This window comes from Phoenix dactylifera, chromosome 4 (assembly GCF_009389715.1).
Source record: "Phoenix dactylifera cultivar Barhee BC4 chromosome 4, palm_55x_up_171113_PBpolish2nd_filt_p, whole genome shotgun sequence".
Classification (NCBI taxonomy): domain Eukaryota; kingdom Viridiplantae; phylum Streptophyta; class Magnoliopsida; order Arecales; family Arecaceae; genus Phoenix; species Phoenix dactylifera.
Window position 1 is genome coordinate 2,724,899 of NC_052395.1, and position 23,969 is coordinate 2,748,867.

General features: G+C 41.1%; 1 protein-coding gene and 1 pseudogene across 4 annotated transcripts in view; both read right to left on the reverse strand.

Annotated features, from left to right (window-relative positions):
• Positions 1 to 13,096: 13,096 nt before the first annotated feature.
• Positions 13,097 to 14,836, reverse strand: LOC113463089 (annotated as a pseudogene).
• LOC103712971 (pentatricopeptide repeat-containing protein At1g10910, chloroplastic) overlaps positions 13,429 to 23,969 on the reverse strand; it is a 46,782-nt gene continuing 36,241 nt past the window's right edge. Inside the window, exons 10-14 of one of the 4 annotated variants that reach the window (XR_005511361.1) lie at positions 16,988 to 17,235; positions 15,120 to 15,378; positions 14,805 to 14,882; positions 13,806 to 14,029; positions 13,429 to 13,689 (exon numbers count right to left, since the gene is read on the reverse strand). Coding sequence is in view for 1 of the 4 variants with exons in the window: in XM_039125308.1 (XP_038981236.1) it covers positions 17,005 to 17,235 (231 nt within the window). In the remaining 3 variants the exon portion in view is untranslated. Of the gene's footprint in view, positions 14,030 to 14,453; positions 14,687 to 14,804; positions 14,883 to 14,971; positions 15,379 to 16,987; positions 17,236 to 23,969 lie in introns of those variants that run through there. The other 3 variants (XR_005511359.1, XR_005511360.1, XM_039125308.1) reach the window with 3 other exon arrangements.

The window sequence follows — 23,969 nt, forward strand, 5'->3', positions numbered from 1 at the left end:
AGTTTGATTTTTGAAATCCGACAGTAATTGGCATTAATCGCTGTTTTTTCCATGGTTGTTTTTGATACAATCGTTATCAAATTCATTCATATTAGATAATGAATGGACTCAATAACTCTCGGTCATTTACGCCTCTTAACTCCTCTCAGCATTGGCCTATTTGTAGGCCACCGTTTCCTCTCGAAAGAAGAAGAGAGAATTTTTCTTGGGAAGAAAACATCAGACAGAGAGAGGTAGATTCAGTGAAGAAGAAGAAGAGAGAGGAAGAAGTTCTGTTTCTTTGGTGGTACGAAGCCAGGCCCAGATCCGGTGCTCTCTCCTGCATTCCCTCTTCCTCTGTGATCGGGATCAAACTCAAGCGTCACTGCTCTCGGGCGTGCCGTGAAGAAACGGGAGAGAAAGGAAAAGAAACAGTGATTTGCTGTTAAGGAAAAAGGAAAAAGAAAGAGAAGAAAAGAAAAAAGAATTTCTTTTCTTCTAGGGTCCCTTTTGCAAAAGGTGTTTTGCACGAATATCAAAGTCATCCTACCTTCCTAAAGAAAAAAGAATTTCTTTTCTTCTAGGGTCCCTTTTGCAAAAGGTGTTTTGCACGAATATCAAAGTCATCCTACCTTCCTATGAAGCTCGACGTGCGCGCGAAGTAGAGGGCCTGCAGATCCAGGCCTCGTGGAGCAACTTTCAAAGATCTAGATTCAGATCTAGACCCCTTCCGCTGCGGGATCGAGGTATATTTTATATAATTGTTATGTTTAAAATATTTATAATTGTTATAAATAAAAATTTTAAAACTGATTTTCATGCTTGGCTCTGATACCAGTTGAAGGAAAAATTTTCGAGTTACCAGGTTGGCCGATGGGATTGGCCTATAACATTTAGAATTATGCATGATTTAATTTTTTAAATTTAGATTAGATCTAGATTTAATCATAAAATATTAATCTTGTGCTGAATTATAAGATTGTCCTGCTATAAGGTTAACCCCTTATAGTGAAAAGGTTGTCCTAACACAAGATTGAGATTAATTTGTATCATAAAATAAATAGTTTATTTTTTGTGAAATTATACATAATTGATGTTTATGAAATTTCAGTTTTAAATTTATTAAGACCACAAAAATTTAAATATAAAATGTTTATATTTGGAATAAATTGACACCTTGAATCCATGATCATAATACATTTAATTAAGAATTAAAAGTTAAATTTAAAATTTAAAATTTGAATTTCAAATAAAGATTTAAAATTCAAAATTTGAAATTCGAATTAAAGTTTAAATTTGATCATGAGATTTGGGGCATGGGTTAGCACAATCAGATTAGTTGACTAGGTTAGACCTAATCATGAAATCAAATTGAAATGGACTAACTTAAGAAACATGATTTAATCAATAGTTGAACTAGACTAAATCAAGGTTTCTAAAATGATCAAATTTAATAGTTGTAGTTTATCATATCCAAACATTTCAATTGGATCTGATTGTGGCTCAGTGGTCGAGCCCGAGTTTCCAAGGATAACTTAAATCAACTTGATAAAGCAATTGGTGTCTAAGGTAAGTCGGCATTTGATCATGGTTTTTAATTGGGGCTACCTCTTACCTGGCCAACATAGTTGGTGTCTAGGAAAGAGCTTAATGGCGTAACCCTCCCATGATCTCTCTTACCTGGTCAATTTGGTCGATCAAGTTTTGATTAAGGTACCTTGAGACTTGGCACTCACCCATGCTATTAAGAAAAATCAGTGTGACTGATTTAGGTGTCTAATAGACCAATAAGAGCTAGTCCTCTGTATGACTTGGTGAAGTCAGTGGGAGGATTTAGAATTATCGGTCAGTGTCACATATCAATTAAAATCCTCTAAATTATTAAGTCCTTAAAATGATAAAATTATATAGATAACTAGATCATAGCCTCCCATTAAGGTAAATGATAATGGGTCCAATATTACAGTTGAACATGCAGGACGCTTCCGTCTGGTGTTCCTCTGAATATTGGAATTATCCTTCATTATATGATAGCTTTTTGAGTTATCTAATTGTGATTAGGTTGGCCGAGCCTTCCTTGGGCCTGATCATACATTAAGTAGTGTCATTGAGTTAGTTCATTAATGGTTGGACCTAACCAGGATTTTTAGTGGAGGCCTCCGCCTACTGATTACCACCTGGGGCAAAATTGATTACTAGAAATTGTTTAGAGAAACAATTAGTAATGTACCTACTCTTAGATGCACATGGGTTGGCCGAGCCTTCCTCGGGCCCGTATGCAGTCTATGCGGATTCTAGTACTCACTAGGGAATTAAAATAATTCCTCGAATTAAAGGTAGAGGCTATTAATTCGATTAAAATAGTGGGAGAAAACTGTAGACTAAAGTCTAAGTCTTTAGGATTAAATAAATCATATACTGATTAGTTGGATTTTTTCTTTATTTTTCAGATATGGCTAACTTATTGTCCCTCCGAACACTATTAGACAACGATAAGCTTAATGGACCTAACTTCGATAGCTAGTATCGAAAGTTGAAAATAGTGTTAAAGCATGAGCAGATCCTGTATGTGATATCGGATCCTGCACCTGAGGAACCTACAGCCAATGCACCATGTGCAATCAGAGACGCTTATCAGAAGTGGCTTAACGATCGCACTACAGTGCGCTGCATCATGAGGGCCTCGATGAATGACGAGTTTAGTCGTAAATTCGAGGAAGCAGCTAGTGGAAATCCTTTAAATGTTGAAGGAGTCTTTCGGCACACCTGATAATGTTGAATGACATAAGAGCTCTTGCGCTATATTCAATGCCCGCATGAGGGAAGGGGCATCGGTTACCGATCATGTATTGTACATGGTCGAACAAATTGATCGCCTGAGTAAACTTGGCTTTCCTTTGCACGAGCAATTGGGCAAGGACGCCATTTTGAACTCACTTCCCAAGTCCTACCTGACCTTCCTTAGTCATTATAGAATGACTAAACCTGAAGTATCCTATCATGGTTTGCTAGGTTTACTGCAGACCTATAAGAAGGATCACCAACTCAAAAAGGAGTCGGTGAATGTGGTAGGTGAGACTTCTGCAGGACTTTCTTCCTTTAAGAAAGGAAGGAAGAAAAAGGTGCAGAAAGCTCGTGCTAGGGTCTCTAAGCCTAGCCAGACTAAGAAGCAGAAAGCCGACAAGAGCAAGGCAGAGTGCTTCTTTTGTAAGAAGCATGATCATTGGAAGCGGAATTGTTCGGCTTACATAGCGTCCCTTGATCCAAACAGGCCTAAGAAGAAAAAGCAGCAAACAGTTGCTGCACAAGGTAATTATATGATAACACCTTGTAATTTTTTAATTTATGATTCTACCACTTGGGTATTGGATACCGGAAGTCCGATTAATATTTGCAATTCGTTGCAGGAACTTCAAGTTAGTAGAAGATTCAAGCATGACGAAAGATTCCTGAACGTTGGAGATGAAAGATCAATTCCAATCCTAGCTTTAGGAGTCATTGAGCTTGTTTTTGAATCTAGAGTAGTCATATTAGATGATTGTCATTATTGTCCAACATTTTTTATGAATGTCATCTCTATAGGCCTTTTGGCCAAAAATGGTTATTGTTTATTAATAAAAGAAAATTTTTGTGATATCATTTTGAATGGTATTAAAATTTTTCGTGGACAATTGAAACATAGCATTTATACTCTATCACTGCCTGTGAATGTAATGTACACCTCTAATAAACGCCCTAAGTTAGATAATATCAATGAAACCTATATGTGGTATTGCCGGCTAGGTCACATAAACAAAAACAGGATAAACAGGTTAGCCCAACAGAGCATTTTAGAAATCAATGATTGTGAATCATTGCCAACCTGTGAATCCTGTCTTCTTGGTAAGATGACCAAGTCAACTTTTTTTGGAAAGGGTGAACGAGCCAGCGATGTTCTCGGCCTCATATATACTGATGTATGTGGACCTATGAACGTAAGTGCCAGAGATGGTTATGCCTACTTCATAACCTTCACAGATGACCTATCCAGGTATGGGTATGTCTATCTAATGAAGCATAAGTCAGAATCATTTGAAATGTTCAAATGATTTCGTAATGAAGTAAAAAAATAGACTGAAAAGAGTATTAAGATCCTTCGGTCAGACCGAGGAGGAGAATATCTTTCCGGTGATTTCTTGACTTATCTAGAGGAGAATGGGATTCTCTCACAATGGACCCCTCTAGGAACACCTCAGCACAATGGTGTATCTGAAAGAAGGAATCGAACTCTGTTAGACATGGTTCGATCCATGATGGGGTTTACTAGTCTGCCTCTATCTTTTTGGGGTTATGCTTTAGAGTCTGCGTGTATAATACTAAATAAGATTTCAAGTAAGTCTGTTGAGAAGACTCTATATGAGATACGGACTGGGCGTAAGCCGACACTTTCATACCTTAGGGTTTGGGGATGTCCGGCTTATGTTAAACGTTCTCAAACTGACAAACTTGGTCCTAGGTCTGATAAGTGTTATTTTGTAGGGTACCCTAAGGAGACTAGGGGTTATTACTTCTACCTTCCTAACGAACAAAAGGTGTTTATGGGACTAAAGACAACCTTTTTGGAAAAGGAATTCCTTGGTGAAGGAATTGTTGCCTCTAAGGTTGAACTTAATGAAGTTCAGCGGGTAGGAAATTTAACATAATCTATGAACCCACCAAACCGGATTTGATTAGATCAAACCAGGAGCCCAGTGTACAGGCACTATTAAGGCGATCTGGTAGAGTACCACGTCAAGTGGACAGATACTACGGTTTCTTAGTCCAAGACGCAGATCTCATTGAGCTCGATGAGAACAATGAGGATCCGATCACCTATATGGATGCTATGCAGAGGTCAGACTCTGAGTTTTGGCTTAAAGCTATGAGATTCGAAATGGAGTCCATGGAAATCAATAGTGTATGGACACTAGTTGATCCATCCGAAGGGATAAAACCCATAGGGTGCAAATGGATCTTCAAAAGAAAGAGAGGCGCAGACGGAAAAGTGGAGACCTATAAAGTCCGTCTGGTTGCCAAGAGGTATCGTCAACGTTATGGTATCGACTATGACGAGACTTTTTTTCCTGTGGCAATGCTAAAATTTATTCAGATCATGCTTACTATAGCAGCATATATGGATTATGAAATCTGGCAAATGGATGTGAAAACAGCTTTTCTAAATGGAGAGCTGGAAGAAGAGGTGTATATGATACAACCTGAGGGTTTCACTCCACAGACGAGTCCAAAGTATGCAAGCTACAAAAGTCCATTTATAGACTTAAGCAAGCTTCTCGAAGTTGGAATATACGTTTCGATAAAACTATCAAAACGTTTGGCTTCGTTAAGAACGAAGAAGAACCTTGTGTCTCCAAGTGGGCTAACGGTTCTGTGATTACATTCCTTGTCTTGTATGTGGATGACATTCTCCTAATTGGGAATAACATCCATGCATTACAAAATGTGAAACTCTGGCTGTCATCACAGTTCTCCATAAAGGGTTTGGGAGAAACATCCTATATCCTAGGGATGAAGATCTATAGAGATAGATCTAAGAGGTTGCTTGGATTATCCCAATCCACGTACATCGATACTATGTTGAAGCGGTTCAACATGGAGAATTCCAAGAAGGGCTATCTTTTGATAGGCCAAGAAATTTCTCTCTCTAAGAAAGATTGTCCAACAACTTCCGAAGAGAGAGAGAGTATGAGTAGAATTCCATATGCTTCAGCGGTGGAATCCATCATGTATGCCATGACATATACTAGACCGGATGTTGCTTACTCACTAGCAGTAGCGAGTACGTATCAGTCTGATCCGTATGAGAACCATTGGAAGGTGGTGAAAACTATCCTTAAGTATTTGAGAAATACTAAGGACCAATGGTTAATCTATGGAGAATCTGACTTAAAACTTGAGGGGTTTACAGATTCTAGCTTTCAGTTAGACCATGATGACAGTAAGAGTATGTCAGGATTTGTGTTTACCCTGAATGGAGGAGCAGTCTGCTGGAAAAGTTCCAAACAGCATTCAGTAGCCGATTCCATATGAGAAGCAGAGTATGTTGCTGCATCAGATGCGGCAAAGGAAGCTGTTTGGATCAAGAAATTTGTAAATCAACTTAGTGTTACTCCCTCAATCAACGGTCCAGTTCTTTTGTATTGTGACAACATTGGAGCCATTATACAAGCGAAGGAGCCAAAGTCTCAACACAGGACCAAGCACATTCTGCGTCGCTACCACTTTGTACGAAAGATCGTGAAACGAGGTGACGTCGATCTTCAGAAGATCGATGGAAAGAAAAACCTAGCTAACCCATTCACTAAAACTCTTTCTGTAAAGAAGTTCGATTATCACAAATCGAAGATGGGTATAAGATACTGTACAAATTGGCTTTAGTCCAAGTGGAAGTTGTTGGGAATTATGTCCCAAAGCCTATTTTTTAATTGTAAGAAATTGGTGTATGTATATGTTTTATTAAAATGAATAAAAATTTATTCTGTCATTTTTCTATTTATCACTAGTGTTACATCTTCAAATTGAACTCCTGTGTATTGTGATGAAGTCCTTAGGACTAATTTAGTGGATAAAAGAGGTTTTATCATTTAGTCCTTAAACCAGTTCGCGACCAAATGATGAGCTGCCAATTGGACGATAGCTATGTCAAGTATAGGTCGTTGTGTGCTATTTAGTTGGTTGTCCTCTTAAATCAAGGAGTGTGGAGACACTATATGGCATACAGGTGAGATGTAGGAATACATCGTCACTGAACAGTGACTCACCTGCGTAGCACTCCACTGTCGGAAGGTAGCTCGCAAAGCGTATGGGCATAAGTACCCCTTAGACTTGAGACTGTCATGGTGACTTGCAAGCAACTCACTGTACTTAAGCACTAAACGACCTGAATTTCTAATTCAGGGATCGGAAGGATACTGGGTGCAGTCAAGTACTCGCGAAGTCTGTGTATGAGTCAAGATGGGATTGACTGCTCCAAATTTTAGGAGTTGATGTCTCGCTGTATTTCAGTTCAGTAAAACCTTGGCTAGGGTAAACCAAGTGCTAGGTCACTTGATTTGATTGATTGAAATACACTATGGATGGCCGGACTTAGAGTTCGACAGTCCACTTTGAGGTCATACTGAGCATCGATGGTCATAGGAATGAATTATGCAATAACCATATGTCTAGGTTCTTGAATGTTGCTTTGCATATTCGACCTATCCGGACGTCGGGTATCATTGCTAGATGGTCACCTCGATTAGTACATGGAGTAGTCCATGTTCTACCGGCTTAGTGATCGAATCTATCGGAGTCACGCACATTAGTCAAGCTATGTAGGAAGGTCTTGACCCAATTTGATTAAGAATTAAATTATGGGTCATTTGGAATTTGGTTCTGTCTATGTTCAGCTAGCACTGAGCATAAGGTACATGCTAAATTTCATGGATGAACAACTAATTAAGTCTGTATTCCGGGTCAATCAAGTTTCAATTAATGTAATTGAACTTGATCAGGACTCAATTGTTGAGATTGGGTTTGATTGAGTCTCAATTAGTGTAATTGGGCTCGATCACGATTTAATTGAAATTTAATTTCGTATTTGTTCTGATCTAAGTCGGACTTGGATCGAGCCAAAACTAGACCCAATTGAATTTCCCATGAGTCGGACTGGTGTGGAATTTTTTCGGTTCAAAAAAAATTCATTCAAATGGGTTGTCAATTTGGTTTAGAACCAAATAGGCTAGCTTATGATCAAATGGGCTGACCCATTTGAATCAGAAGCTGACTTTTCCCATTTAAATTGGCTACTGACCGTTGTTATTATCCATGGACCCGTGGACCACTCCCCCCTTATGGACCATTAATGCTTTTCCTGTGAGCCGCGACCTTTACCTGGGATGCATGAAACAGAGAAGCTTTATTTCACGCGTCTGCGGCCCTTTGGACCGACGATTGCGCAGCCGACCGGCCTCCGGCCAAACGGCCGACTAGACCGGAATGTGCGGTTTTGAACCGTCAACATTCCGGTTCAGTTTGATTTTTGAAATCCGATAGTAATTGGCATTAATCGCTGTTTTTTCCACGGTTGTTTTTGAAACAATCGTTATCAAATTCATTTATACTAGATAATGAATGAATTCAATAACGCTCGGCCATTTACGCCTATTAACTCCTCTCGGCGTTGGCCTATTTGTAGGCCACCGTTTCCTCTCGAAAGAAGAAGAGATAATTTTTCTTGGAAAGAAAACATCAAACAGAGAGAGGTAGATTCAGTGAAGAAGAAGAAGAGAGAGAAAGAAGTTCTCTTTCTTTGGTGGTATGGAGTCAGGCCCAGATCTGGTGCTCTCTCCTGCATTCCCTCTTCCTCTGTGATCGGGATCAAACTCAAGCATCACTGCTCTCAGGCATGCCGTAAAAAAAGGGAGAGAAAGGAAAAGAAACAGTGATTTGCTGTTAAGGGAAAAGGAAAAAGAAACTTTTCTTCTAAGGTCCCTTTTGCAAAAGGTGTTTTGCACGAATATCAAAGTCATCCTACCTTCCTACGAAGCTCGACGTGCGCGCGAAGTAGAGGGCTTGCAAATCCAGGCCTCGTGGACCAACTTTCGAAGATCCAGATTCAGATCCAGATCCCTTCCGCTGCGGGATCGAGGTATATTTTATATAATTGTTATGTTTAAAATATTTATAATTATTATAAATAAAAATTTTAAAACTGATTTTCATGCCTAGCGTCCAATTTATCGGACAACTCAGGAATTTTTTCCTTCAGATGTTTGGTGAGCAGCTTGCTGAGCGGATCCTATCGTTGCCGATCTCTGTAGGGGTGGCAGCGGACAGAAGGGTATGGAGCCTGTCTGGGCGGACAATAGTGAGCTCTCGGGACATATTGAGGATGAGGGGGGGAGTGGTGCTTCGGCAGATTGACGGCACCTGGATATGGAGACTTGGTGTCCATCCCCACGTTGCATTGTTCTTGTGGAAGTTAGCCTGAGGCTGCTTACCCACTAGGAGCGTCCTGGCGCAGTAGAGAGTGAGGATAGTTGCAGAGTGTGGAGTTTGTCCAGGGGTGGAGGAGATTGTCTATCATGTGCTTGTCGAGTGCCTACGAGCATGCCAGATTTGGAGGTGTTCGGGGCTCTTTTTTATCAGAGGCTGAGGTGGTCGTCTATTGAGGAGTTTCTATACTTTCTGGAGGCCATGGTGTCAGAGTCTGGATCGGAGGAGAGAGGAACTCGTGTTGCCTACCTGCCTACCACTCATGGTTGGACAGAAATGCCCAAGCCTTTGAGAGGAGTAGCTCGCCCCCGAGGGCAGTGGTGGTCAGAGCATTACTGCACGCGGAGGAGTTCTTGAGCACTGCAGAGATTTCACTCACTGGGTTAGCCAAGGACATCTGGGCCCTCCCCTTGCTCTTGTAGCATCCAGATATGTTTTCGTATTCTGGGTACCCCCACCCCCTAGTTTTCTGAAGGTGAATTGCGATGGCAGTATAGCCGGTGATGGGAAAGGCAGAGGCATGGGGTTCGTCATCAGAGATCATGCTTCTAGACTTGTGGCGGCCGAGGGTCAGCGGATTTTTGATTCTTCAATGGTATGTGCTGAGCTCCGAGCCGCCTGGAAGAGCATCTCCTACGCCTGACGGACACTAGGTGCAGACCGTATTATCCTCGAGGGCGACTCAGCCACAATGATCGACTGGATTAGGGGTCGAGGGCATACAGGCGTGGGCCGGCCGCTGCTACTTGACATTTGCAGACTATTGCGGGAATGTAGTGCCTACCAGACTATACGTCTATAGGAAAGCTAATTGTGTAGTTGATTGGGTTGCTTCCTATGCGGCTCATCACTCGAGAGGTTTTGTTTGGAGGGAGCATGACAGTGTGCTGGATTCTTTACGCTGCTTTGTTGTTTTCAAATTTTGTTGGCTGCATCTATACCCGTAAGGTGTGAGCCGCCGTTGTACCAACTTCGAATCTACTCGATCACCGTAGCCGAGTCCCCCACGAGGAAGATGCGATTAGCACCCAGTATGAGCCTTGCATAGGTGATACCCTCCCATGCGGCCTTGAGCTCGGCGCTGACGACAGACGAGTTGAAGATCCGCCAACCCCCAACCACTATTAGTCTGGCGTCGTGGTATCTGATGACAAATCCTACACCTACCCAACCCTCTCTCGCCAAAATTACCGTCAATGTTTACTTTGAAAAAGCCAGAGAGTGGGGACTCTAGAGTGGGAGCTTCAGATTCTCCTAGCAATCCCAATCGAGAACCTCCGCTACATGCAATAGAGCTTTGTCCGCCACCATCCTTGGATGTGCGCTCTATCTTTGAAGATCCGGGCATTCCTATCGAACCAGCAGTGGTAGGCCAAATAGGCAACACAAGTCCTCCTCTCCGCAAGGTCGGGCTTCCGTGAAGAAGCCTCCAGGAAGCCTAGAAAATTCTCAATCGACGTCCACCCTGCTGCGGATCGGGGTAGGCTGAGGCGCACCTCTAAATCTGATCAGTCCGCGGATGCTCAATGAGGACATGAAAGATAGATTCGTCCACCACCGAGCAAGCCGCACAGACCGAGGAGATCCTCACTCCTCGCCGAGCTAGCACACCTCCGGTAGGCAGACAACCCCATGCCACCTTCCAAATAAACTGGGTCATATAGGGATGGATGCGCATCCTTCACATCCAGCCCCCCGCAATTTGCCGAGCCGAAGTCCTCCTGACCACCCCAGATAGGTCCCGGGCTCTCACCACAAACCTCCCAATCATCCTCCAGACCTCCTCTATAGGATTCGACAGTAACAGAACCCACTTAGCTAACTGCTCCCCAAACATCTACTTGACAAAGTTCTCGTCCCACCTCCGCTCCCCCAAAGCAAACAGACTCTGCGGTCCTCCAACTAGCCAAGGTCGATCAAAGCGAGCCAACCTCGCAGTAGCACCTCAAATAGCCTCCTATCCTCCAGGACATCAATAGCCCGACCGTTCCTGATCTCCCATCTGATCGTCGGGATCACCACTAAGGTGCAGGCGCAGATCTTCCTCCAGATGGAGTAGTCTCGGCCGGATCCCCATACTTCGCCCTCAATAGAGAACCTTAGAGACTCTCTAGCTCCAAAAGAAACCTGGCTGCCGGCTTGGTCGTAAGGATCTCCCGACGCTCAATCATCGAATGGACTCCCAACCGCCTTCTGCTAGACGACAAACAAATAGACTCCTAGGCTAACAGGTAAAGGCCATTACTGTTCCCACGCCGCTCTCAAATGAAGCTTCTGAACAGTCGCTTCAAGCACCGCAACGCTACAAAGGGCACCAAAATATTTGATAGCAAATAAATAGGGATCGAGTTTAAAACTAATCATACCAGAGTGACTTTACCCATCATAGACAGAGCGCCCACCTGCCAACCCTCGAGTCTTCGCCTAATGTCCAGCTCCATAGAAGAGCACTCCCCCCTGCGGAGCCGTCGACTTGTGATCGAGACCCCGAGATATCTCAAAATACCCTCCTACTCCTCAATCCCCATGATACCCAGACACCACACAATAAACCCCCCAAATCCTCCAGATAGCCTGAGCTGATCGTCTCGTCGCACGGGCCAGTAGTAGACAGCCATCGGCAAACAATAGATGCGAGATTTGAGCCGACCCTGCTGCCAGTCGGTAAGCCTCCACCTCTTGCATCGCTGAGGCATGACGGAGAGCTCTAGATAAGAAGTCTGTGTAAATGATAAACAGGAGTGGTGACAGGAAGCACCCCTACCTCAGCCATACCGATGACTCGAAGAACTGCGAGGGAGAGCAGTTCACCAGTAAGGCAAAAGACGGAGTCAGAATGCACCTTTGAATCTACCTGCTCGAAAGTGGGTGAAAACCAAATCCCTCCAAGAAATAATTCCCATCTTTTCACTAAAAACAATAAAAGAGCATCAAAGCACAACCCTAGATATACTCCTACCCACGAAAATAAAAAGAAATAGAAAAGGAAAAAAATGATTTGTGGTTCCTGTATAATGCGCACCAAAATTTTTGAGGTCATGCCCGAGAAAGTTTTGAATGTCGGACTTCCACCGCTGCTTTGCGGTCTTGTTGGGCGTGGATCCAGGCATACAGTCCTCTGCAGTCTGCATTGCAATGTTCCTGCTCGTTGTACTTCCCTGTGGGCTGGGGGGGACCTTGGGTCCGTTGGGCTGTCCTTTAGCAGCTATCCGGCTAATGGTGTGAGGCGGTAAGGAAGGCTGCCGTGTGTGCAATTGATTCTTAGAGCTAGGTTAACTGAAAATTTGGTAAGCTTAGGATCCATAATTCGAAATCTAGTAATGATAGAAGACAATGTAGTTAACGCTTGCTTATAACTCAAAAGAGAAAATTTTCATTGTTGTTAACATCCAAGTTGTGCCCGCTTCATGCGCTGGGACGTTAAGCTCCTCACCTATGCTTAACGAGTTGGATGAGTTGGATGTGCAAAGCTAGCAGCTAGTCATCCTGCGGTGGTACCTTTGTGTGGAACATGCAGAGTGTTGAGATTTCAGCTCATGCTACTACAGTAAACATTGGAGACCCTTTGAGTCCTAGCTATGGCATGAGAGGCATGTATGCCCTAATGAGCTGGTAGCCAAATTCCCAAACTTTCGAAGCTTCTGATGCACCGTGTCGCACAGGCTGGTAGTTTTTTTTTTTTTTTTTCTTGCTAGACAAAAGAAAGGGGGAGGAAGGGACAAGCCCACCCCCGTATAGCAGCCTCCATTAGGCCCCCGCCCCGCCAGGAGAATGTTCGATGCGGCCAGAAATGGCCGTGTTGAGCATCCGGACCAATTTTACTCATATCCTCCCCACCCGTGGGCCCGGCTCAGCTACCCCTCTGGGCTCTGGCTCGAGTTCCATGTGTGAGTACGTCACACCTGGCACCACCCCGGCTACTAGAGGTCCAAGAAGCGTTCCTATGCCTCATGTCCAAACAGTGGCCGAAGCCACATTTTAATCAATGCCGCAGCGACTCGAACTTGGAACCATGAGGATAGAAATTACGCCCAGTACCACTAGGCTACCACCTTGGTGGCACAGGCTGGTAGTTCGGTTAGGTGACAGACACAGGCCAATAGCATCAAGGCCTTCCGCTAAAGCCAACCATCATCCCTCCATCCATGGGTAATGAGAATGGCGCCCCCTCCACTCCAAACGGCCCAAAAGTCCTCTGACTACTCTGGGAGGTAGGCGATCAAATCACAGGTGGACCACCATGCACTACAGGGGAAGAGTGGCCACTTACAGATGTCAGGAACTCTCCCGGGTACTGCAGTTTGACCTGTAGTGTGTGCCACTAACAAATTTAAACATGAGTATGGAACCTGAAAAATATAACCCTTCAAGCAGCAGCAGCATTTACATAAACGATAAACACGAAGAATGAAACATATCTGACATGGATCGAACATATCTGACACCTTGGTAAGAGCATGCTGTCAGAGAACCAGGCCATTAATCGTCCTCCACATATTTTACAAGATGGTTAAAAATTGAACCAGCTTGGATACTAGTTTGTGAATTAGATCATATCAAGCTGGCAGTAAAGAGCACTGACATGCTAGTCGGTAGCAGTAGTAATTCACTTGATACAGAGATGAGAAGCATTGGAAAATAATTTTCAAACATAAAATATAAATTATGATTCAGGAGAATGGATCTCTGGTTTTAATCCTGCAATTTTAGCACAACCTATAACTTTGATAATTACGGCATGAGAGAATATTTAATCAGTTTTTTGAACTTTAGATTCATATAATAGAAGATTTAACTGACAGGAATATATATACCTGGACTGTGAGGTTGCCCCCATTTCCTCCATGCTTTTCTGACAGAACAGGCTTCCCATTCTTGTCATACAGGACCCAAATTGAGTTGATGCACCAATCATACACCAGAGTTATCTCTCGAACTCCATTGTAGCTGCCATCATCCCAAGCACTTCCCCCCATGGCCTCCCCATAGGCCTACTTTAACAGTCTTTGCTCCAGCCAACAACCTTCTTCTGAGAATGCTGTACCAGACAAAGCCTAACCATATTATCCGTTTGAAGTCCGGTCATCAACAATTTAAGAAATAAACTTTTTAATTTAGTTGCCAGCGCACCAAAATGGAGACTTAGTAATAGGTTTATTAAGAACTTTTGGAAGTAAATTTAGCACGAAGAAAAGTTTGCATGTTTGGACAGGCATGAGAGAGAATCAAAACCAAATGACAAACATTGTTAAACATACGCTAAAAAAATTAAATTCATCAAAGAAGATGTCAGGAGTACATAGCCCAAAGTTCAATATTTAGACAGTTTGCCCAAGATTCAATAAAAGGTTGGTGTATTGGGAAGAACAGATCCATTCATGATTACCATCAGGCATCAGCATCATATATCAAAGCAAACCATATATTGTTTACAAAACACTAATACAGGATCCTTTACTAACCATAGTGGACTGCGGAGAGCAAGCACCAAAGCTTTATCTAAAAGAAATGGAGATATATGGGCTTAGACTGACGATAGCAATGCAGCACTCATATAAATAAATGTGATTGTAAAGGTGGAGAAGGAATCAAACACTCTATTCTGTTGACAGCATCCCATACATGCTTTCTGCTTTTCAAAAGCACATGTGATTGCTTTGTCACCAAATGTCTCTGAGTGGAGTGTTTGTATCTTCTAACAGAACAAAAAAAAAAAGAAAAAAAGATAGATATCACAGCATTGCATGTGAAAAAGTGAGTTTTAACAGTGGATCAGACTGGAGGAAAGCTCACAGCAGACTAGAAGAGCTCACCTATGAGCCTGGTGTGGCTTAACCACTGTCATCCTCTTAACTGAGGTCCATGGCTTGGTTCAAAGCTTGATTGATTCTCTGGATAAATATAAAGTCTAGACTATCAAGCAACATATTGTACAAAAAAGAACCATATTTGAAATAAGTTCATGCAAGTGCTGTACTAGTTTGTGCATTTTCAGAAGTGGGCATCAAGAAAGCGATATTTTCAACTATCAAGCAGCATTCTCCTTACAAAATCTAAAAACATCTTTACAGCTTCAAGGAACAATCTTCCACATCAAATGTTTTGACATGATTTAAAGTATCATTTACCCATAACATTGTGGTATGCAGACTGATGAAGAAACCCCCACTTCTGATCACAAAAAAAAAAAGCAATTGGCATCTTTCTTTTTCCTTTATGCTAAATACAGGGAGGTTAGCCGATCCAGAAAACCTCCAGTAATACCATCTGCCATCCACTGCCCTCAGCCAGAGAATTTTGTGAGGGAATATAGTTCCAGAGTCCAGAAACAGACTAGCAATCCGGCTACAGGTTAGTTGCCATCTTTATCCATGTGGATGGATGAATCTGTCAAAAGCCAAGAACTTTGCTGAAATGCATGCTACTGGTACAAAATGCTCACTCTATTCATGTGAAAGTGAATCAATCTTTTTATACCGACAACAATGAACCAAAACAAGTAACTCAATCTTTTATACCCTGACAACAATGAACCAAAACAAGTGAATTCATCATTTTATACCGTGACAACAATGAACCAAAACAAGGGATGTAAGAAGGCGAATCTTGTAGAAATAAATGATCATTCAATATATCATTGTAAAGGAGAAACTGCAGCACTAACACAGAGAGGTCATCCCATTGTTATGGATTTAGAGTAGTTAAACAATAATAAGATTTCAAATTCTTCCCTTCCATAAGTAAACCATAACTCCACTATTAATCCGGTTATAGCATGCTTTTAAAACATCATGCATTCTAAGTTGCTATGTGATTACAGGCTTACACAAGTTTAATATCAGAAAATACAGCAGTGATCAAAGGCAGGCTACAAATCCTACTGTATAAATATGAAGATCCTATAAATCCACATGTCAATACCATATTCCACAAGTTTCAGGTAGCTGACGAACCAATTTAAATGATCTGCTTGTAAGCACTAGACAACACATGTAGCATCTAGTCAATGCTCCAACATGTCACAATTGCTTAGATGAACAAACATTGTGCAAGTGTCCAGGCCAGCCCTATCCATTCCCTTGTAAATATTATGAAAGTCAAACCTAATTATTATGACTCTATAGACAGAAACTCCTAGTAAGTTTTAATGCCCCACATGCAAGTATGCTGCACAAGGCCGAAGAGCCATAACTGTTCACTCATATTCCTCAACTCGGACAAGCGAAACCAGCTGTGCTGGTTTAAAAACTTGTGTACATGGTCCCTCTCTCTGTCCTCCCTTTCAGCTCTGAAAAGTAGGAATAAACCGCATGCTTCTAGTTTTAGTCTTATTATATTTGCCAGGATGATATAAATGATGAGTGAACTCAATAAAGAAACGCCAAAGGTTTCAGTGATATTTTTTTCTCAGTACAAACTATACACCCAAGGGCTAGAGGACATAACGAATCTTACTAATTATATTGTTCATAAAAAAAAGTTTCAATTGAAATAATATTGGACAAGAATTTCAATTAGATTTAAAAGCACCAGGTTTCTTACTGAGTTCTTAAATATTATCTCATTATAATATCATATCAACAGAAGAAAAACTACCATCAATAGCTGAACTAGATAGCATGATTGTGACTGTACCTATAACAGGAACATAATGGGAGACTTCTTTACAATTATGTTTCAAGTCATAGACATGTTTAGCTGATATATTATTCTACATCACCCTTCATTTAACAGATAATAAATTAGTCAATTATTGTAAAGTAATATTATAGCCACAGTAAGCATTACAAATGCAAAATTAGTAACACCGCGTGTACATGATGAGACCAAGACTGCATTAGAAGTTAGAACCATCACTAGCTGAACCAGTACATGTACATAATGCTCTCCTAATATCCATCTATAAGCAAATGATTGGACTCGGCCAAGTTCAATAAGAAAGCTTACAGTATAACAAGAACCTTCATAACATACAAAAAAGGAATCTAGTGCTTACCCTCGGAGGTTATTTTATCATTTCTTCACCTCTTGGCTTCTCAATTTCCTTGACATCATATGTTGTTTGGATAAGATTTCTGCTATGAGCTGCTTTTGACCAAAGAGATGCGAGTTTTTAAGAAGCAAGTTCCTTGATGACGAGTCCACACAATAGCCATGTCTTGACATCCATTGCAGAAGTTGCAAAACCAGCTCTTTCTTTTCAGGTTGTCCAAGGTAACGTGAAACAGCTGCACGGAATATGTCCTGGAAAGAGAATAGGTGCATTAGTCAGTTTCTATCTTATTAGGTTCAATCAATATTACAAAAATCTTGCGGTGGAAAACAAATATTTATCAACAGAACTACTAATAACTCTGCAATAAAATAATCAGAATAAAACTAATAGGATGGGGAGAAAAACAATGTCAAGAAGACAGTTTGGGACCTCAAAAAAGCCCCCCATTGTTTCTCCTTTTTGATAAGTTACTTAAAAACAAAAAAGTTCCCTGATTGTTGGTCCATGGCTACACAAAGTTCACACAAGCAACCAAATTGGAGTTCAATGACACATCAACCTGTAATGGTGCTTGTTAAGAACTGAACAACAATTCCAGTAACTTCAGGCGGTCGTTTTGAAACGAACCAGTCATGTCAAATTGGGCCAGTTGGGCCAGATAAGTTGGCTTGGCTGAAGTTGTTGAGAGGACTGGGTCCAATCAGTCATGTCCACACAAGCTACGTCCAGTCAAGCTGGGTCTCTGCAAGTGCGCGTGCGCGCATGCACACATATACGTGTGGATGTTTGTATTTGGGGAGGGGGCTTGTCTGTGTTTGTCAGTGGGTGGGTGGGGGTTCAAGTATGCTCATGTTAGGCTGGACCAACTAAGAGTTAGGGGCTAGAAGCACTTGCATCACTTCTCCCAATCCCCGAAATTTGACTTTGGCATCCCCTAGACAAGGAGACAAAAGCTCTGTTTTCATTTCATAGTTGCCATCATGGAAAATGGATTCGAGAAACAATGCAAAAACAGGAAGCAGGAAACAAAGGTATTAAAAAAACAAAAAGGATCTTAAAGCAGGAAGAGTTATGAAAGGTTACATGGAAGAATACTCATAAAGAAACTAAACACAAATAACTAAGAAACTTAGTCATATCTATAAGTAGCTTAATGGAACAAACATATAATCTTTAAGAAACCAAAGGGGAAACTATCAATAAAACTGGTCCAGGGTGTTGGGCAGTTGCAGCAGTGCAGAGTGGGACAGCAACATCCATGAAGAAGGGGGACAGCAGTAGCAATATTTGACCACAACCCATTCCTCCTAGCACCTCTCTTTCTAACAGATTTTCAATTTTTAACTTGAAGTTTTAGGCTTTTCTTTGAGGAAAAGTTTTAAGCAAATTTTGCACTCTTTCTTCTAACATAAAAGACAATAAAGATGAAATAAAGGAAAAAGTACTGGTGGGAGAAGGAAGTAAAATAGGAACAATTTGCTAGATAAGTGGAAAGCCGATGATAATGGAATGTAAACAGGTTTGGTTTGAATTCTCTTTCCTTAGCTTTCTGGTCCAATTTTATCTAGCTCTAGTTAAAGGAAATCTTTTATTGGAAAGTTGTGGAGTGATTGATTAAAACCCCTATTTGATTTTGATGAGCTCAAAGCAGTTGAGTATATCTTATGTTTACTAATGAATTCAATTAAGTGTTTCAATGAAAATCGTGTCTAAGTGTTTCTAGACTTGGTTCAAGATATTTTGGATAAGGTATGAAGTCAGTTTGAACCAAAGTCTGAGACTCGAGTCGACTCCAGGATATTACGAGTCGACTCCAAGTGTATCAGAATCACTGGCACGGGCTCGAGTTGACTCCAGACCAGTACGAGTCGACTCCGACTGAGAACAGACAGACGAACAGAAAGCATCAACTTAAAACCTGTCAGCGATTCGACTCCTGAAGTGCGCGAGTCGACTCCGATGCTTACCGATTCGACTCTGGAGTAATATGAGTCGACTCCAAGAAGCTACAGACAGAAAAGTCAGAGAGCGTTATTTCGACCCTGAGATTCGAGTCGACTCCTGTGGAACGCGAGTCGACTCCGATGGTTGGCAGGTCGACTCCAAAGAAAGCGAGAGTCGACTCTCAGTGGTACACAAAGAAAAAGTCAGATAGGAGTTTTCGGACTCTGAGATTCGAGTCGACTCCCGCAATACACGAGTCGACTCCAAGGCAGCGCTCCACCAAAAAGACAGAAGGCCAAGTTTCGGAAACTGAGAGCCGAGTCGACTCCAGAGAAGTTCGAGTCGACTCCAAGACTGGACGAGCCAAAAGACAGAAGATCGGGAGTTCAGGCTCTGAGCGCCGAGTCGACTCCCAGGATTATCGAGTCGACTCCAGTGGGCCAAGTTGAAAATTGGCTCCGTGGATTTCATGAGATGAGCCGACTCCGAAAATGCCAAGTCAGCTCCAGAAGTTGGCGAGTCGACTCCGGGTCAAGACGAGTCGACTCCCAGTCGAAGAGGCCACTTTAATTCAAATTCGGAACAGTTGCCGAGTCGACTCCAGAAAAGCATGAGTCGACTCCCGCTACAGCTGAGTCGACTCCTGATCGCGCGAGTCGACTCCGACCCCCCAACGGACATATTGTCAGGTTGTGCAGAGTGTGCAGAACGGGCAGAAAAAGGTCTCTAACGGCTAGTTTCCGTGGGGGATGGTTTAAATAGCCACAGAGGACTGTAGCAAGGTAGAGAACTACCATTCCATTCAAAGAGATCAAGCTTTCATTCTCTGCAAGTTGGTTTTCAACGAAAAGAGGGAAGAGCGGCATTAACTCCATCCAACTTCCTCTTCCCAGCATTTAAAGAAGCCTCCTCCTGCATTCAAGTCGACCAGACATTCAAGAGGAGACCCGAAGTTCAAGAAGCCCTACTCAACTCCAACTCAAACGTGTTTGAGGGCTTCTAACCTCTCTTCAGTTTATATTGTTATTTATCTGCTTTTGAGAAGCTTTGTTTTCTGTTTGTCCCTTTTATTTACATCTTGTCTTTGCTTGGTTCAATCGGGGGATTGAATCAAGGGTATAGAGGTTGGTTGGTGAGCCGAGTGTAAAACCAACGTGTGTAAGGGTTCGATTGTGATCCCGGGAAAACAATCGGGGTGGTTCTAGTCGGTGAGCCAGGGAAAACCGACCGAGTTCGTTGTGAGCTCGTAAAACAACAAGTTTGGTTGTGAGCTTGTAAAACAACCGGCTGTAATCCAAGGGGTTATAGTGAATTCCCAAGTGAGACTTGGAGAGTGGACGTAGGAGCAAGGGTTAGCTCCGAACCACTATAAAACATTGTGTTTGTGATTGATTGTCTCTCTCTATTTCTCTCATTTCATTCACAGCACATATAAACGAATCAATCATCACGCTAAAGCATTAATTAGTCATCCACAAACGTTTTAAATAGCTAAGTTATTTTAAAACCCAATTCACCCCCCCTCTTGGGTTGTCTATCTGGGCAACAAGTGGTATCAGAGCCTAAACTCTTCTACCTTAGAGTCAAAGATCAAAATGACAACCCCATTTGGATCTTCCCACATTGAGGGTCAGTCCACCCAAAGACCCCCTTTCTTTAATGGATCCGACTACTCATATTGGAAGGCTAGGATGAGAATATTTATCCAAGCCCAAGATTATGAGATGTGGACCATTATAGTGAATGGACCATACATCCCATCCATCTATGTAGAGGGTGTCAATGTACCCAAACTAGAAAAGAATTGGGATGACCATGACTTTAGGAAGGCACAACTCAATGCGAAAGCAATGAATGTGCTCTATTGTTCACTAGATAGGAATGAATTCAATAGAGTCTCTACTTGCAATTCTGCAAAAGAGATTTGGGATAGACTTGAAGTGACCCATGAGGGCACGAATCAAGTCAAAGAATCCAAAATAAATATATTGGTTCATAAGTATGAACTATTTAAAATGGATTCTAATGAATCAATCACATGCATATTCACTAGGTTTACTGACATTGTCAATGGCCTAAAAAGCCTTGGCAAAAATTATACTAACAGTGATCTTGTCAGAAAAATTCTTCGCTGTTTACCAAGGTCATGGGAAGCCAAGGTGACGGCAATCCAAGAAGCTAAGGACTTGAACAAGCTTCCACTTGAAGAGCTCCTTGGATCCCTAATGACTCACGAGCTAACAATGAAGCAGCACAGCGAAGAAGAGTCCTCCCATAAGAAAAAGGTAATAGCTCTTAAATCTACATCATCTAACAAAGATCTGTCTTGCAGTAGCAGCAGTGAAGAAGAAGATCATGAGGGAGATGATGATGAGGCTCTCCTCGTGCGCAAGTTCAGAAAATTCATCAACAACAAGAAGTCCTATCATCAAAGGAGAGGCCCCTCAAATTCCTATCGGAAGGATAAAGGTAAGGAAAGGGAAAATGAGGGGATTGGGTGTTATGAGTGCAAGAAACCGGGGCACATCCGAGCTGAGTGTCCCTTACTAAAGAAGGGGAGCAAATACAAGAAGAAGAAAGCTCTCGTCACCACCCTATCGGACTCCGACTCATCATCATCATCATCGGATGATGAACAAGAAGAAAAGGCCAATTTCTGCTTCATGGCCAATGAAAATGAGGTAACGTCCGAATCGCATCTAGATTTTATATTTGATGAATTGTATGATGCATTTAATGAACTAATGATTGAATATAAGGCCATAAATCTTAAGAATAAAGAGCTAAAGATAGCTAATCAATCATACCTACATAAATATGATAAATTAGTTAAGGATAAGGACTCTATCACCAAAGAAAATTTAGAACTTAAGACAAGCAATCAACTCTTAACTCAAAAGACTAATACCTTGAGTAAAGATAATGAAAAATTAACTAAGAAAATTTCAGAACTTAAAAACAATAAACAAATCTTAAACGAGAATCTCATAAAAGATGTAAACATTCTAAAAACCGAAAAACAAACTCTAACTAAAGAACTTGAAAAGTACAAACCTTTGGTTGAAAAGTTTACATATAGTTCTGAAAAATTGAATATGATACTTAATAGTCAACGAGCAGTATTTAATAGAGCGGGTTTAGGGTATAAACCAAAAAATAAGCAAAAACTTCTTAGTAACTTCTTTGTTAAAGCTGGGAAAAGTAAAACTAAGAAAATAACCTGTTTTTGTTGTGAAACCTTAGGACATAAAGCAAATGTGTGCGATTATAGAAAAGGTAAAACTAAAAGAAAAATTAAAAGGGTATGGGTTCCAAAAGGAACCAACATGACTAACCATGAAGGACCCAAGAAAACTTGGGTACCTAAGATTACATGATTTGCTTGTGTAGGAGTGTCTTGCAGCCAAGGTCAACAAAAATTGCTGGTACTTGGATAGTAGCTGCTCAAGACACATGACGGGTGACAAGGATCAATTTTTCACCCTTGAAGCTAAGAAGGGAGGTGCTGTGACTTTTGGAGACAACAACCAAGGTCACATCATTGGTATAAGTAAAGTACAAATTACCCCTTCTACTTTTATTGATAATGTTAGGTATGTTGACGGTCTTAAGCATAATTTATTAAGCATTAGTCAATTATGTGATAAAGGTTATGATGTTATGTTTAAACCATCACTATGCATCGTAACAAACCCAAATGACAATAGTTTAGTTTTTAAAGGAATAAGACGTGGGAATGTGTATGTTGTAGATCTTGAGGATCTTGCCAAACACAACCCATGCTTAGTTGTTAATGAAACTAAGGACAATGATGCTAGTTGGCTATGGCACCGTAAGTTAGGTCATGCAAGCATGGACACAATATCTAAATTAGTTAAAAGAGATTCCGTGATAGGCTTGCCAAAACTAATATTTGAAAAGAATAAAATATGTGAAGCTTGTCAATATGGCAAACAATCTAGGAACTCCTTTAAATCCATAAAATGTGTCTCTACTTCTAGACCTCTAGAATTATTACACATGGACCTATTCGGACCAACTAGAACAACAAGCCTAGGTGGAAATAAATATGGTCTAGTTATTGTAGATGATTATTCTAGATACACATGGGTCATGTTCTTAGCTCATGAGGATCAAGCATTTTCTGTTTTCAAGAAATTCCATAAAGAAGTAACCAATGCTAGAGATACCTCAGTAATAGCTATTAGAAGTGACCATGGTACCGAATTTGAAAATCATTTATTTGATGAGTTTTGTAGTAAAAAGGGAATAACACACAATTTTTCTGCACCTAGGACACCACAACAAAATGGAGTTGTGGAGAGGAAAAATAGAACTCTAGAAGAAATGGCTAGAACTATGTTATGTGAAGGTAACCTCCCTAAGTACTTTTGGGGAGAAGCCATTAATACTTCTTGTCATATATTAAATAGAGTTTTATTGAGACCCATTATAAAGAAAACACCTTATGAACTTTGGAAAACAGAAAACCAAAGGTAAATTACTTTCATGTTTTTGGATGTAGGTGTTTTGTTCATAATAATGGAAAAGATAATCTAGGTAAATTTGATTCTAAATCTGATGAGGGCATATTCTTAGGATATTCTACAACTAGCAAAGCCTATAGGGTCTTTAATAAAAGAACCTTAGTTATAGAAGAATCTATACATGTTGTATTTGATGATTCTAGTGACATTTCTTCTAGCAAGAGAGTTAATTTTGATGATGATGCTGAAATTCTTGAAGAAAAGATAGATGAGATGACATTACAAGATAACAATCAAAAATTAATTGAAGATGCATCATCAAGCCAAGAGACTATAGTAGATCATGGGCTAACTAAGGCTTGGAGGTATGCTCACGGGCATCCTAAGGAATTAATTCTAGATGATCCATCACAACCTGTTAGGACTAGAGCATCCCTTAGGAACTTAAATAATCATCTAGCCTTTGTTTCACATTTTGAGCCCAAACACATAGAAGAAGCCGAAAATGATGTAAATTGGATAAATGCAATGCAAGAAGAATTAAACCAATT